At 42.9% G+C, this 15,652-nt stretch overlaps 1 protein-coding gene across 1 annotated transcript in view; it reads right to left on the bottom strand.

The window, feature by feature from the left end:
* Nucleotides 1-15,652, bottom strand: part of LOC144769679 (sialic acid-binding Ig-like lectin 13) — a 477,913-nt gene that overhangs the window by 324,486 nt on the left and 137,775 nt on the right. The window contains exon 2 of the mRNA XM_078653872.1: nt 12,148-12,338. Coding sequence (XP_078509998.1) covers nt 12,148-12,295 — 148 coding nt within the window. The 5' untranslated portion in view covers nt 12,296-12,338. The remainder of the gene's footprint in view (nt 1-12,147; nt 12,339-15,652) is intronic.

The following is a 15,652-nucleotide window of genomic DNA, read 5'->3' as shown; positions in this document are numbered from 1 at the left end:
TGGGCCTTGATCACATGCTGAAGACAATAGCTAGCTCTGCAGAAGTAGGCAGTCGTTTTAGGGGGATAAAGTGTCCCATCTTCATAAGGTGATCAACCACCACTAGGATGGTGGTGTATCCTTCGCAAGGGGGCATCTCAACGATGAAATCCATTGACACTGTATGCCAAGGGAGCGGAGGTACGGGTATGGGGCGTAAAAATCCCACAGGTTTAGAATGGCTGGCCTTGCTTGGAGCACAAACGGCACATTTTCTTAGGTGATCCTTGGTGTCATTTCTTAGTGTAGGCCACCAAAAGGATCTCTCGATGTAAGCTATGGTTTTGTGTTCTATAAGATGTCCACCTAGCATGGAATCATGAGCCCAAACGAGTACTTGCAGTCGTTGGGCAGGATGGAGAATATACAAGGCATGGTGATGATATAGCAAACCATCTTTTGTGGTCCGGTGTTCGGGGTCTTCGTCTAGCCAGTCCTGTTCATCCAAGTGGGCCAAGGACACCTTCAAGTCTTCAATGAAGTCATCTGAAGTGATCAGAGCTACTGTTTCTTGTTTGAAGGCATTTTCTGAGAGGATGGAAGGGCTTTCCTTCGGAGTCTCATGTAAATCAGTCATGGGATCGCCCATACGTGATAATGCATTGGCCTTTCCATTTTGGGGCCTTGTTCTGTATTTTATGACAAAATCAAAATCTGAAAAGAACAAAGACCATCGTAGCTGTCGGGGTGCGAGAGCTCTTGCTGATTTTAAGAACAACAGATTGCGGTGATCCGTAAATATTTCCACTGTGTGACTGGCTCCCAGGAGATAGTGCCTCCATTCCTCGCAAGCTCTTTTGATTGCCAGGAGCTCTTTGTCTGTGATGGAGTCGTTTATTTCACTGGGTGTAAGCTTCTTGGAATAGTACGCCACTGGATGAAGTTGTACTGTTTTAGGGTGACTATGTGATAATACGCCTCCGAGAGGATATTGTGATGCATCCGTTTCGACAATGAATGGCATGCTAGGGTTTGGGTGCCGCAGAATGGGTGCTTGAGTGAAACGGTGTTTCATTACTGCAAAGTATTCTTCTGCTTCTTGGTCCCAGTTAAAAGGAGTATTTTTACATAGCAGACGTGAAATAGGTTGTATTATCCTCGAGAAGTCCTTGATAAAACATCTGTAGTAATTCGCAAAACCAAGGAAGCTTTGAACAGCCTTGACATACTGCGGTGCCTTTCATTGTGTAATGGCTTCCACCTTGCCTATGTCCATCTGAAAACCCTGTGCATTGATGACATACCCCAGGAAGGAGACTTCTGTAACGTGGAAAAGGCATTTTTCCAATTTGGAATATAATGAATGCTGTTGAAGTCTGTCTAGAACTGTCTTCACATGGTTAAGGTGTTCCTGGGGTGTTTCTGAGTATATAAGGATATCGTCTATGTATACTATACAAAACACATCCAACAAGCCCCGAAGCACCTCGTCCATAAAATATTGGAAAGCTGCTGGAGCGTTACACAGTCAAAAGGGCCTCACCTGGTACTTATAGAGTCCGAATTTGGTCCTGAACACTGTTTTCCACTCGTCTCTGGTTTTGACTCTGACCAGGTGGTACGCTCCATGGAGATCCAGTTTCGTAAAGATACAAGCTCCCTTTAATTGGTCCAAAAGAACCGGTTTTAATGGTAGGGGGTATCAATTCTTGACGGTGATTTTATTTATCGCTCTGTAGTCGATACAAGTTCTCAATTCATCACAGTCCTTCTTTGTTATAAAGAACAGGGGAGAAGAGTCTGGAGACGAAGAATGCCTGATGAAGCCAGATGCCAGTTTCTCCTCGAGGTAATTCTTCAGGTACCGTGTTTCAGGCTCTGTGAGGGCATACACCCGACTACACAGGATGTCGGCTCCTGGCAAAAGGTCAATGCGACAATCATATGTCCGATGAGGTGTTAATTGTGTTGCCTTTTGTTTGTCAAAAACAGGTTGGTAGTCTTTGTATTCCTCAGGAAGTAGAGTAGAGCAGCAATAACCAGATACTTCACATCCTTCGGCTAATAGACTTGCCTGCATACTGCAGGTGACATCCAAGGTTCTAGTTGCCTTTATGCATTGCTCCTTGCAAAATTCGGAGGTGAGAGATACGGTGCGATCCGCCCATCTAATAATGGGGTCATGAAGAGTCAACCATAGTATGCCAAGAACCAAGCGAAATTGTGGTGCATCTATTAGATCCAACAGGATTGTCTCGTAGTGATTCTTTCCTACGCGCATTTTGAAAGGAATAGTATAATATCGTACAGGTCCTGAGGTTAATGCTTTTCCTTTTTTTTTTTTTTTTTTTTAATATTTTTTTTTTAACTTATTTTCTCAAGAAAACATACATGGGTTACAACACGCATCAATCTTTTAAGTACTTACAATTCTAACATCATTCTTTTGATGGCAAAGTAGAAATATAAACATAAATACAAAGAAAATTAAGACATATTAATAATGCAGTTTTATCTTAATAATACTTTTCAAATTGTATCTTTGACTATATATATACCCTCACGACATCTTTCCCTTACTGATTTATCATCCCGTTTTTCCAGGTTACAACTGGATACCAAATCCTCTTACCCAAAGATCTACCTCTTTTACCCTTTCTATCATAGATTGCTTTTTCTAGGTTGTAGGTTGACAATAGCCGTGCAATCCACATTTGAAAAGTTGGTGGTGCTCTATCAAGCCATAGTGTTGCAACACATATACGATATACTGCGGATACCATAAACAAAAACTCAGTAGGAATCTCCTCTTCCCCCATCACCACCCCCAGCAATATTAATTCATCAGTAAGCTTGATCTTATATCCTAGCGATACATCAATACATTTTTCAATATCTTTTTTCAGGGAATATAGTTGAGGGCATTTTGAGAATACATGAATTATATTTGCGTCAGTGGCATCACACTTGGGACACATAGTGCCTGTGGTGCCCCCCCATTGTGCAATCCTCGCTGGGGTGTGGTATAATGAATACAAGGTCTTATAGTGCTGTGACTGTAGGGTCGCAGAGCATAAAATTGTTCGACCCAAGTCTAGAGATAGCTGGAAACCCTCTGGTTGTAAATCAGTTTTTTCCGTCCACTTCCTAGCAAATTTGTCTCTATCATCACTTTTGTATTTACCCAATTCTGCATATAGGCACCGGATTGTACAGTGTCTGCTGTTCTCAATGTAGTCCATTATACGGCATGAGCCAAAACCCAAAGATCCACCTTGCTTATTTAAGAAATAGCTTCTAATCTGAAGATACTTAAAAAAAACTATTATTTCCTACCTTAAACATACTTGGATCTCATGAAACTGCAGCATTCCCCCCTGTTGGTCCAATAAATTCCCAATTTTCTTAATCCCTTTATTATCCCATTCCTTCATCACCGAATCCCTAAATATCTCCCCAGGTAGAGATCTATTAGTATACAACCGTGTATATCTATTGTACCTTCCCAAGCCTATTTTCTTTGAGATCATCTTCCAGATAGTGTAGGCAGCTTTAAGAGATTTAAATCTTGTGTGTTTAAAATAACTGAAATCAATAGTATTCAAAAGTCCATTTACTGCCCCATCACCCATCACCACCGTGTATGCATTGTGAAACCCTTGTGAACTAGCTCCCCGTTCTGTACCACCTCCACCAATTAATCCCTGAAAATACTGCATAGCTGCGGCCCAATAGTAAAGCCTAAAATCAGGAGCCCCCCAACCCCCTCTTTCCCTTGGCAGTGTAAGATGTCGATATGCTCTTCTAGTTTTGCCATGTGCCCAAATAAATTTATTTACTGTAACTTCTATCTTGTTAAACCATATATGTTCAAAGTATAATGGTATAGCTCTGAATAAATATAGTAGTTTAGGAAATGTAATCATGTTTACTACATTTATTCGTCCCATCAGCGTCAAATGTAATCTGTGTATCCTCTCTGTGTTCTCTTTTATTTTATTTAATAGGGGTCTGATGTTAAGGTCTACTAGACTATCAAGGTCTGCCGTAACTTTTATACCTAGGTATGTTGCTTCCCTAACCACTCTAGTGTCCTGGAATATCATGTGTACGTTTTGTACTATTTGGGTTTTCCCACTATTAATTTTGTATCCTGAGAGTGCCCCAAAGTTTAATGCTTCTCTTTCTATCTCAGGTAATGCTATGGCTGGATTGTTGGTAATAACAGCCACATCATCTGCATACGCAAATACTTTATGGTTTCTTTCATATAGCTCGATTGGGGCAATGCTATTGTTTTTCTCCAGTCTTCGTAGTATGGGGTCAATATAAAGGGCGAAGAGCAGCGGAGATGCTGGGCATCCCTGTCGTGTCCCTCGTTTTATCTGAATTGTTTCAGTGTATCCTTTATTGATTCTTATTCTGGCCGTGGGGTTAGAATATACTGCCTGTATTGCTCTAATATACCCCCTGCCAATACCAAACCACTCCATTACCTCCCATAGGTAGTCCCAAGAGACCCTGTCGAAGGCCTTCTCCGCATCCAGAAATATGACCGCGACAGGGTCTCCTGCAACCCCCATAGCATCCAAGATCGTCATCATTTGCCTAGTGTGTTGTGTGGTCCCCTTCCCTGGAATGAACCCATGCTGTGATGTACTAACCAAGTGCTCTACAACCTTGCTTAGTCTATGTGCAAGTGTTTTTGTGAATATTTTAGCATCCGCATTCATAAGTGTTATTGGACGATAGGACCCGGGTTCTAAGGGGGGCTTATCTTTCTTTAATATGACAATAATATCAGCCCCTGCCCAGGATTGTGGTATTGATTCTCCCCTCTGTGCCTGAATAAAAGTTTTGTACATATCTCTCCCTAATATATCCCAGAATTTTTTGTAAAACTCTGCTGGTATCTGATCTGGGCCGGTAGCTTTCCCAGAGGGGAGGCTGTTCATAGCTTCCTGAACTTCCTGTAGTGTGAATTTAAGGTCTAATTTTTCTTTTTCACCATCTTCTAGCACTGGGTGTGTTATAGTTTTAAGATATTCCGTGATCTCTAATTTTGAATTGCTTATATTTTGTTCATAAAGGTTAATGTAGAACCTCTTAAAAACATCCCGTATATCTGTTACCTTATTTACAACTTCTCCTGCCTCATTTTTTATCTCCTTGATCTCCCCCGCTGCTAACTTCTGCCTAGTTCTAATAGCCAGAAGGTGCCCGATTCTCTCGTTATACTCGTAACTTTCCTCTCTTTTGGCTAAGTAATTGGCCGCAGCCCTCCTTACTACCCTTTCGCTTGCCTCTGCCTTCTTCAGCTCTATATTTACCAGTAGATCTTCCAAAGGTTCTTGGTTACTAATTGCCAATATTAAACAGTCTTCTAGTTCTTTTAAATCCCTTATCCTTATCTCCATTTCGTCTTTCTCCCTCTTAGTCCTTTGCAGCGTAAAACATAGGGTTTCCCCCCTAATACTGCTGTTCCTCTGTTAATTTCCCAGAATTGTTGAATCCAAATCCTCATTCTGTTCACGTAACACTCATCTTTAAGGAGTCCTCTCTCAAAGGTCCAGTTATAGAAGTTCCTTTCCCCTGCTGTAACCCGTGGAAGTGTCAGTACAAGCGGATTATGATCGGATAAAATTCTAGGTAGCCTCTCTATTTGACTAACACCTGCTAGAGAGCTAGAAATCAGGAAGTAATCCAGTCTAACAACCAATCTGTGTGGTGCTGAATAATACGTACGATACAGAAAAGGGGGTGGTGATGAACACCACCCCTTGTTGTAAATAATGAATAATACGTACTGCCTGTCCCAGATGGATTTCTCTGCACCCATAAATCAACTAACGCATTAAGTCTCATAAGATCACATACAGCCTTGCAAACCCTCTTCTTCCTCCCCGCATACATCCCCCCTCCCGTCATGCCCTTCATGCCCAAGCCATTCATCCCATTTATATTCAGACCCCCACAACATATGATTGGCTCCGGCCATAGAGACAGTTCCTGATCCAAAAATTCGAGGACCTCTGGGTCGTCTTCTGTGGATCCGTAAACAGAAACTATAGTATAACGTCCTGCATTTGTTTCTCCATTAATTATAACCCATCTCCCCCTCTGATCTTCTTTTTTTCTTTTTGTTTTGAAAACTCCTTTTTTAGCTAGTATAGCTACCCCCTTAGTCTTCGTTTCTTGTTTGGTAAAGGCTAATACCTCAAATCCCATCTATTCGAGTAGATATTTATTACTTCCCTCTATGTGTGTCTCTTGGAGACAAATTAAATCTAGTTTCAGCATTCTTAGCAATGCGGCTACTTTCTGTCTTTTTCCCCCGTTATTTAGACCACAGATATTAATAGAGGCAATCCTAAAAATCAGAGTCTATCAAGTGCTGGTGCAACAGCTGATTCTGACATTTATTAAGGATCTGCTCCCTCATGATCAAGTTATACAATTCTGTATAATCACACACTTTACTGTCCAGTAACCAGCCTTCCAGAGCCTTAGTAGCACATTCAACAAAGTCAACCCAGTCCTGTGTCTGTGCTTTTTGGGTATCTCTGAACAGTATTCTATACTGCTCAGTGGTTAGGCCAAACCCATCTATGAGAGCACTCTTCAGAACTTTGTAATCATCAGCATCCTCTTCTCTGACAGTGAAGAGCTTGTCTCTACCTTTGTCTGCAAAGGAGAGCCACACGATTGCTGTCCTCTGCTCCTGGGGTACCTTCTGTACTTTGCAGGCCCTTTCAGTGCAGTCATCCAGTTGTGGATGTCATCCCCATTCTGATAGGGAGGGACAATCTTGTTTAAGTTTCGATGGTCATAAGTGTTTTCCCTAACATTAGGGAAGTTGCTGCCACCATGGGCCGCTAGTCCTATCTTTTGTCTTGCTTTTTCAAGTGCCAGGGACTCCCTTTCTAAGGCTACTTTCTGTCTCCTTATCCTCAGCTGAGCTTCTTCCATTCTCACCTGATGCTCGCTCTTCTCCTGGGAGGTGTCCCTCCTATGAGAAGAGTCAGAGGTCCCTACTGATGTGTCTGAATGATCAGATTCCACTGAAGGTGATCTGGGTCTTCTAGGCACACCACCAACTCTTCCTGTGGGGACAAAGAAGTGACCCACTGGGCCTCCCTCTCCATCTCCGGTAGGAGCTGGATTGTCCAGGTCTATTTCATTGTCAACCTCCTGGTCAACATTAGAGTCTGAGTATGGGTTCCCATACTTATACTACGTTTTGGGGATGGATTTACTCTAGGTACCCATATGTTTGTGGATCCAGGGTAGGGGTGGTTATACCCCTTTCCTTTTGTCCAGTTTTGCGGCCGAGCAGGGGCTGAGTGCCCCTGCAACTGGTCTGAACTGGGATAGGCACAGGGACACCAAGTGTGCCCCCAGCACTGTCAGAAAAGCATTCACTGAAAGCACCCACACAGCCCCAATACACGAAAGCCTGTCTGGGCGGTGGTTACACCTCCCTGTGACAGGAAACCTATTGTCCAGTCCTCCCCTGGTGGAGTTTCATCCAGCAGCAGGAGGTCAGACTCGTGTCTGTGGCTGCAGCATCCATTTTGTGATGCTGGGTGTCTTTTAAACAATTACGTGTGTACATGTCTTCTCCCTCTAGAAGGGTGAATTCTACCCCGCCGTCAGGACTGGTGGGCGGGGGGGGAGTAGGATGCCAAAGTGTTTGAAACCAAGGCCTGCCATAGGAGTGACTTATAGGTTTATATGTGTCAGGGATTAGGGGTAGATATAGGTAGCCTATATCTTAGTAAGTGGTGCATGCACCACCTTCCCCAGGCTGCGGGAGCAGACCTGTGGTGCCATTTTGGAAGGTTTCCCAGGGGTGGCATAATACATACTTCAGCCCCTGGTAGGCCTCTGGGGTACCTATGCCCTTAGTACCTAAGGTACCATATACTAGGGACTCACAAGGGTAACCCAGTAACCAATCTGGAGTGTACCTAATGTACATGCAATCAATTTAGAGTGGAAGCAGCTAAGCTGGGGTCATGGTTAGCATATCAGGGCCCTAGCCAGACAAATGTCGAGAAACAGTGAAACACCAGCAAAAAGTGGGGATAACGATAGTAAGCAGATCCTACTCACATACAAGGCCTTCTTTGTTTCTTTTTTTCGGGAATGTGTTCCTTGAATGTGAGGTTAATGTCTGGGGTGAGTCCAAATGACTTGGCAATTGGTGAAAGTTGAGGTTTAAACCTGTCAAGGGTAATAGTATTGAGCCAGGTTTGTGCTGTATCTTGCATATTGTCATATAATAGGAATGCTGTCTTAGTTGGGTTGTGTGAGCTTCAGATAAGCACTAGACATCCAGGTCTGAATAATTTGCAAACAGTGTTTAAGTCATTCTGAAACAGAGGAGACTTTTAAGTAGAGTTGTGCATCATTGGTATATTGATCAAATTGATGTTATTATCTGTGAGTGCAGCACACAACCATCCATGTGTAGGATGAAGATGATAGGTGGCAGTCATGTGACCCAGGGGAGGCTGCAGGCACCAAATGACTAAAGGCAGGCAAATGCCAACTTTCTAAAAGTGGCATTTCGAAAATTGTAATTTAAAGTGTGGCTTTACCACTAAAGATGATTTTTCATTACAATTTCATAGATACCAAACATGAAATGCTCATCTGTCCTCAATCAAAAGTTTGCCTATTTCAAATGTAGTAAGGCAACCCATATCCTATGGGAAAGATAAGCCTTAAAGTAGATAAATGTAAATATAGGAGATTTTAACTATCAGGATACGGAAAACCTAAAAGTACATGTCCAGCCTTTTAATACAAGGCATCCTGCCCAATGGGCTATCTAGGACCTACCTTACGGGTGACCTATATTCAGAAAAATTGAAGTTTAAAGCTTGGCAAGTAGGATATATTGTGAAGTCAAATTTGCAGTTTAAAAACTGCGGTTAGGCTACAGTGTCAGACCTGGACACGTTTCAAGGGGCATAATTTTCGTTTTCAAGGTGTCACAATATGTGCTGCCACAAGTAACATTTCATTTACATGCCCTGGGTATACAACTCTCCAAGGGACTTATAAGAAAATTAAATATGTAAATACAGTATAAACCAGTTTAACCATGTTTAGGGAAGTGAGCACAAGCACTTTTGCACTGGCGAAAAGTGGTAAAGTAAGTGCGCAGAGCCCTAAGGGCAACAAAAACTAATTTCAGCTGATAAATGGAGGTAAGCAGGCAAAATGTTTGGGAGAATATCACTATAAGGTTGACAGGTCTAACAATCAAGATTGCCTCCTGTGTCTGAAGTAATGTACACACGTCAAAATGTCCTGCAGTTTGTCTTGAGGTTTCATCTAGCTGCTTGTTCGATGTACTCTGTCATGATGGATGTCTGCTTATCATAGATGTTCCCTTTCTCTGCATTGTGTGAGGTGCCTCGTTTTCTGATATTACACCGCTATTTTCTATGGTTTCAAGAAGCCACTGTGATGTTTTGCTTCCGTTCCTCATTCATTCCGGAAAAACTAAGCTGCACTTCACTGGCATCCCCCACATCCTCCAGTGTAGAATCTCTTTCTTCTAGATCCTCAAACTCAAGATTTGCTGCTTTAAATCTCTAGAGACCTCCGGTCTCAATGTTGTGAAGTCAACTCCTCAGTCTGCTGAATATCTCTTCCATTAAGGAGCGGGCGAGGCACCTCAGAGGATTCTTGCAATGGTCCATAGATTGATGTGACAGGACTAACCACAGACCTTTGTTTAGTGTCGTTACTTGAGTCATGTATCATGTCTGTGGTCTTGGTCAGCATGTGTTTCAAGATTCTGTCCCTCCAATTTTAATGTGGCATCATATTGGGACTTGAATGGAGGAGAAGACTGTGCTCAATTCCCCTGGGGCAAAATCATCTACTTCAGGTCTTCATTTGTTGAACACATGGTTTTTGGAGGTCAGTGAATTGCATCAGAGTTGAGAGGGGCTCTGCAGCCATTGACCTAGGACAACTAGAATGGTACCATGTGCAGTCGGGGGCATTAGGCTAACGTGCAGGGATGCCAGCTCCCTGTCATGGGGAATTCCAGCCGCTTTCTTCGACTCTGGCCCCCAAAGCTCATAGGAGTTGATGTGCTGCACTGTCTGCTGAAGCAGCACTCAGCATTTCAACAATCGCGAAATGGGGGAAACAGTTGTCCCTGGTCAACCACCCCTCTCCCGAGTCCGTGGGTGAGGGTTAACTGCATCCCAGAAGCAGCCCCCCTGTTTGTTTATCTGCAACATAAAGGTGGTTAAGCTATGAAAGTGAATTCTTTATTGCTGGGCTCCAGTCCCGATGTCATCCTTACAAATAGGCTTATGCTGCTTGTCTTGTGTGCAGTATAAGGGGGCTCTCTGGACTCACCTTCAGAATCCTTTCTTTATTGTTGTTGGCTTGCTCATCAATGTGGAGGGGATGATTTCACTTTGAATAGACATCTGCATGTTAATTTCCAGGGGACAATCTTGGCTTGTCTGAACTGTGCTTGCCACTTTGTAAGGGGAAATCCATGCATATATATTCTGGAATATCAGTTAGGTTGCTTGCACCTCCAGTCAGTAACAAGCACCCAGAGGGGTCATTTCTGACATGGACATGTGTGGCACTGGGAATTGCAGAGTTAATTTCCTTCCAGACAGGGGAGATCCTTCCTTGGTATAATCGGATGCTAATTTCTCCATAGGGAAAGATTATGCAGATATGGCCTATGAAGACCACGTGTGTTCTCCGTCGCAGCCACCAAACAAAGAACGAGGCAGCTGCCAGACCCACTCAGCATGTCAGGCACCGGTGATCCAGAAAGACCATTGTCAACTTCGGAGGACACCCCAGGTGCCACGGGGAGCCCCCAGTGCAGTGAATCATCTCTGTGTGTTTCAGGAGCAGTTGAAGGACCGGACAGTGGTTGGAGGCCAGGGATGCAGCTTCAGACCAGTTCTTTCACTCGGTCCCCATCTTACCTATGCCCTCTTATATTTATCCTGTTCATAGAGTCCACCACAGAAGATGGGGGGGGGGTTCTCCAAAGCATGACAATACGCATGGAGCTAATGGTGAGTTTTAGTTTAGTGCTGAGACTTAGCTTCTTACCTGTCTCCAGAGGTTGCATGCAAATGTGAATGCACACTGTGACAGAATTGCCAAGAAAGATTAAGTAGTTGAGAGCTAGAGTTTAAGCCATACATTTTGGCAATATTGGATTCAATGAACTCAAGTAGGTCTGTGCAGTGTAAATTAGGTGTGAGTAGTTTACTTTTCAAAACATTATGATTGATCAATTGTTCAAGATTTCCTTTGTGCAACTTGATTCCTCACTAAGTTTTAAGCATGGTTGCCTCCCTGTTGTATTGTAGAGGCAGCCATGGCCTGTGGAGGGAGTTCCGTGGGGCAGACAGGCGGGCGGGGGAGGGTCAGGGTGTGGGGTGGTAAACACCGGAATATCGATGATTACTTACCTCCAAACAATTAAATCAATAAAACGAATTTCGTAGCTCGCCCTGCATCGCATTTTGCGATGCAAGGTGCGCAACGAAATTAGTTTTTTAATGTAATTGTTTATTTACCTGCAATCATCCATATTCCGATGTTTACCACCCCCCCCCACCCTGACCCTCCCCCACCCTGCCTGCCTGCCCCACGGAACTCCCTCCACGGGCCGCAGCTGTGTAGAGGGTTTTGTTGTGTTCAGTTTTCGACTAGCCCACTCCATTTCAGCAAGTTCCATTCTGAACCACTTAATGGTTGCTGTGATAACGTTGCTTTGATGGTCTTATTTTTTAAAGGAGTTAGGATGTCTAGGGCAGATGATAAATTGTTGCAAAAGTTGTCCACTAAGAACGCAACACTTGTATCTTGATTCAGGTTCCTTTGTGGTACAAGTTTTAAGCCAGCAAGGGATTTAGATAGTTAAAATAAGTTTTATTATAACGTAAAGGAACATGCAGCTATATAAAAATGCATTCAAGTGAGTAAAATGAGACTTATTGACTATTCACCTGCATTGATCCAGTGTTTGGCAAAGTATCAACCAATGGTATTCCTTTCCCAGGACGTCAATAAAAAGACATTGCCTAGGAATTCAGATGAATATGTTTTTTCATAAATTACATAGAAGCGTATTCAAGATTGATATTCCACACTTACCTTTCCAAAGAAACAACATCAGAAGCAGCCTAACCAATCCCATATTTGGACTGTCAAAGATAATTGAGGTATTGCCAGATTTGTTAATTTCACTAGGGCACGTGTAGTCCAAAAGGGAACTGTACTTCCTGGAAAGGTGTAAAGGCATCACATTTTTTCCCTGATGCACCCAAAAATTCCAGTGAGTTGATCTAAGGAGGTAAATAATATAAAAGTGCTCTTTATTAGTGACACACAAGAATATGTGTAGCAATACAGCAACCACATAACAATACATTTGATCAGTTAATTCACACATGGATCATAAAATGTGATGTCCATTGGAAGTGCAGCTGCTTTGTGAACTGCATGTATCACGAGAGCATGGGACTGATTAAGGTTACTATGGATTACAATAGGAGCGCTTTTGGAAAAGTGTATTGTCGGGCAACATATTTTTTGTTTTGCGATGACGAATTCGGAAGTGATGCAATTTTTCTCTACACCTGGGAGGCATTGGTGACTTTCCCTGCACAAGCCTACTAAGCCCGAAAATGCGGACCATCACATGGAAATTCTGCGTCATCCCAAATAAAATAGTGGTAATTGTATCTGGAATTAAAGTTCCTGGCCATTTAGGTGTTTTCCGTGGATGTAGGGAGTGATTGTTATTTTAATGTGAATTTAGATTGAAAAGTCCTAAAGAACTAAGGACAAGTAAGGCACGCTCAGTGATAATGGTCTTATATTACCACTAAATTCCACTTGGTCCTGATGCCCAGGCAATCTGAAGTCCAGTGAGACCAGCCAGTCATCATGTACAACAGCTGTCAACATCTGTGCCAAAGTAAACGGATACCATTTCTGGAGTGAGTGCCCATGTTGCAGTGCCAGGTTGGAGTGAAATCCATCTCCTTTTTAGATCCCAAGCAAGGAGCAGGTTCAGAAGTTCTTCTCTGCTTGAGGGTTGGGCCTTTTATTCCATAACCTAATGAGCGTTTGGCTCAGGCTTTCAAATGCATAGGAAGTTTCTCATTAAAAACCCTTCAATCGTAACCAAACAATTTTTAAAGTCTATTGCCCAACTTTTACTTAAGTTTTGAATAAGTGAAGGGATATTTCAAAGATACATGGCAACTTAAATCATGTTCTTTAATATGGATCTTTAAACATTTGACATGTCTATCACTCTCTGTATGTACTGTAAAACCTAACAAAATATAATAATTGAGTTCTTTACATATTAGATGTGATTACAGTTGGTGGAGCCTTAAAACCTATTTTTAGTTTATACACATAGGGGCATAATTGGGAGAGGTTTGCGATCCTGTTTGCACCATGCATAGAGGTATCTGTGTGACGCTAGTCTCTAAGTCAGATTTCTGAAGCCATGCAAAGCCACTTTGCATGGCTTTGACTGGCTCCAAAAATCTGGAGTAAAGCAGAGCAAATCACTGTATTGCACTGCTCTTTTCTAGGAAGGCATTCCATAGGTGTTGCATGGGTGTTCTGTGGTATATAAATAAATAATACCGGATCTAGGTTTGACTGGACATAGCAATAACAGATAGCTCAATAAATAAGAGTCAAGATTCGAGGTAGTAGGAGTTTGCAGGTTTAATACAGCATAAGGACAGGAACAGGACAACCTGCACGGGAACAGGATGGCAGCGCTGCCGGGGGCAGGATCAGAATCGGCGTAAGGGAATGGGGTAACATTTAATAACAGTGCACCAATATATATACTAAAACAGTTACATTACAATGAATTACAGTAGGCGGAGCAGTGGGTGTGGTCAATAGCAGTCGCGAAAGATAAGGGTGAAAATGGGTGTAACAGGGGCGTATACATAGACATGTGATGCAAACGTAACAGAATATGTCATAAATGGGGCGGAAACATGGAGGGGGCTACCTAAGGAGCCGGGACCTCTAACCTAATGGTGCGCGCAAACTGACAATGACGTGTTACTAGGAGAAGCTGGGGGTTATGAACTCTGTGCTAGGAGCAGAGACTGAAGTCTGGAGAGTCAGGGCGACATGTACCTAAACAGTATCTAGTATCTGATGTTTAGAGAACATGTTGATAGAATCCAAAAGTTATCGGGGTAAAGGCTAACAGACTCTAAGAATGGTGCATGCATTACTCTACATGTAGTGCGTGATGAAGAATATTAAATGACCATTAAATGCAGTATTTCTCTTACATGGAGACGTAAAGGCTAGACAATGACGGAAACTATTGATGCGATTCAGTAGCTTAGGAATGCAGAGAAGGAGGGCTGGACTGATAACTAGAATCATAACATACTCTTGGCAGACTCAGAGGCAGAGCCAGGCTGAGCCGGGCACTGTGAGGCAGGAAGTAAGTGAAGGGTCGAGGATACAGGTGGGGGCTGTATCGCTCCTCAGCGAGGACTCAGAAGACAGGAGCTGAATCTGGTGTCCGGGCCCTTTTGAGGCCTAGAAACGGGGACTTTACAATAAAATAACGTGCACACTGAGAAACGTGGCAACGTAACTTTACATAGGCCTGATACTCGTAGCTTTCACGAGAACTGGAAACTGGCATACTAGAGATGGACACAACTGTAATTGCGTCTTTAATCAAACATGGGGGATACATATGCATATTTAATCATGCACACATAACATAAGATGGAGGACACGTAGGGACACAGAACATGACAAAATTTACTTTTCCACATTCCCTCCTTGTCACTACGTTTCCATCAGGAAACATCAATATTCATGATACCATCTATCATTTCATACAGTATCATTTGCTCGTCTCGAATTTTCTTGGAACGGGATTTAGAACGGGACTTAGGACTAGGAATACAAGATGTAGCACAAATGCCGCAAATCGCAGGGCCACATTGTATACAGAGGCAGAAACTGAATATGATCGCTACTGCAATACCCAGAAATGACAATACTTTCCATCCCCAGGCGGAAATTATATTCCAGAACCAACCGGACCATGTCCAGGTGCCTGGATCTTGGTGTAACATATGGGCAATTTTATGGAGTCTGGTTATAGCTGAATAAACAGACGGTGCGTTATTAGGAATGAAAATACAGCAACTAGATCCGATGACTCTACATGCCCCGCCCCTATCGGCCAGTATGACGTCAAGGACGAGACGATTCTGGAGCACGACAATTCTCATAAAGGATTGTTCTTCGGTTAAGTTACCTAGAGCAGAAGTAGTCTCGATCACTACTGCTTCAAGTGTTCTGGTTAATCTACGTATCAGTTTACTATTCACGACAGTACCTAAGTAGGGGAAGACACCTTTATTGATATCTATGTATTGTTCTAGAGCAGTTTCAGTATAATCGACAATCGGGAGATTTCTCTTGTGTCTAGTTTGTACTAGGTGGGAATTCCTATGGTAGTCAGGTGGGGCTAGAAAAACTGGTGGCAGTAGGAAGGCAATGTAACAGGTTCCCTCCCAATCGAGGGGCAGACGAACATATGCGGTCTGACCACAAACAAAATAAGAATGACGTGAAGCTTTAA

The sequence above is a fragment of the Lissotriton helveticus genome, chromosome 7 (assembly GCF_964261635.1).
Source record: "Lissotriton helveticus chromosome 7, aLisHel1.1, whole genome shotgun sequence".
Classification (NCBI taxonomy): domain Eukaryota; kingdom Metazoa; phylum Chordata; class Amphibia; order Caudata; family Salamandridae; genus Lissotriton; species Lissotriton helveticus.
The sequence above is the reverse complement of the archived record's forward strand: the minus strand, read 5'-3'. Positions and strand labels throughout refer to the sequence as shown.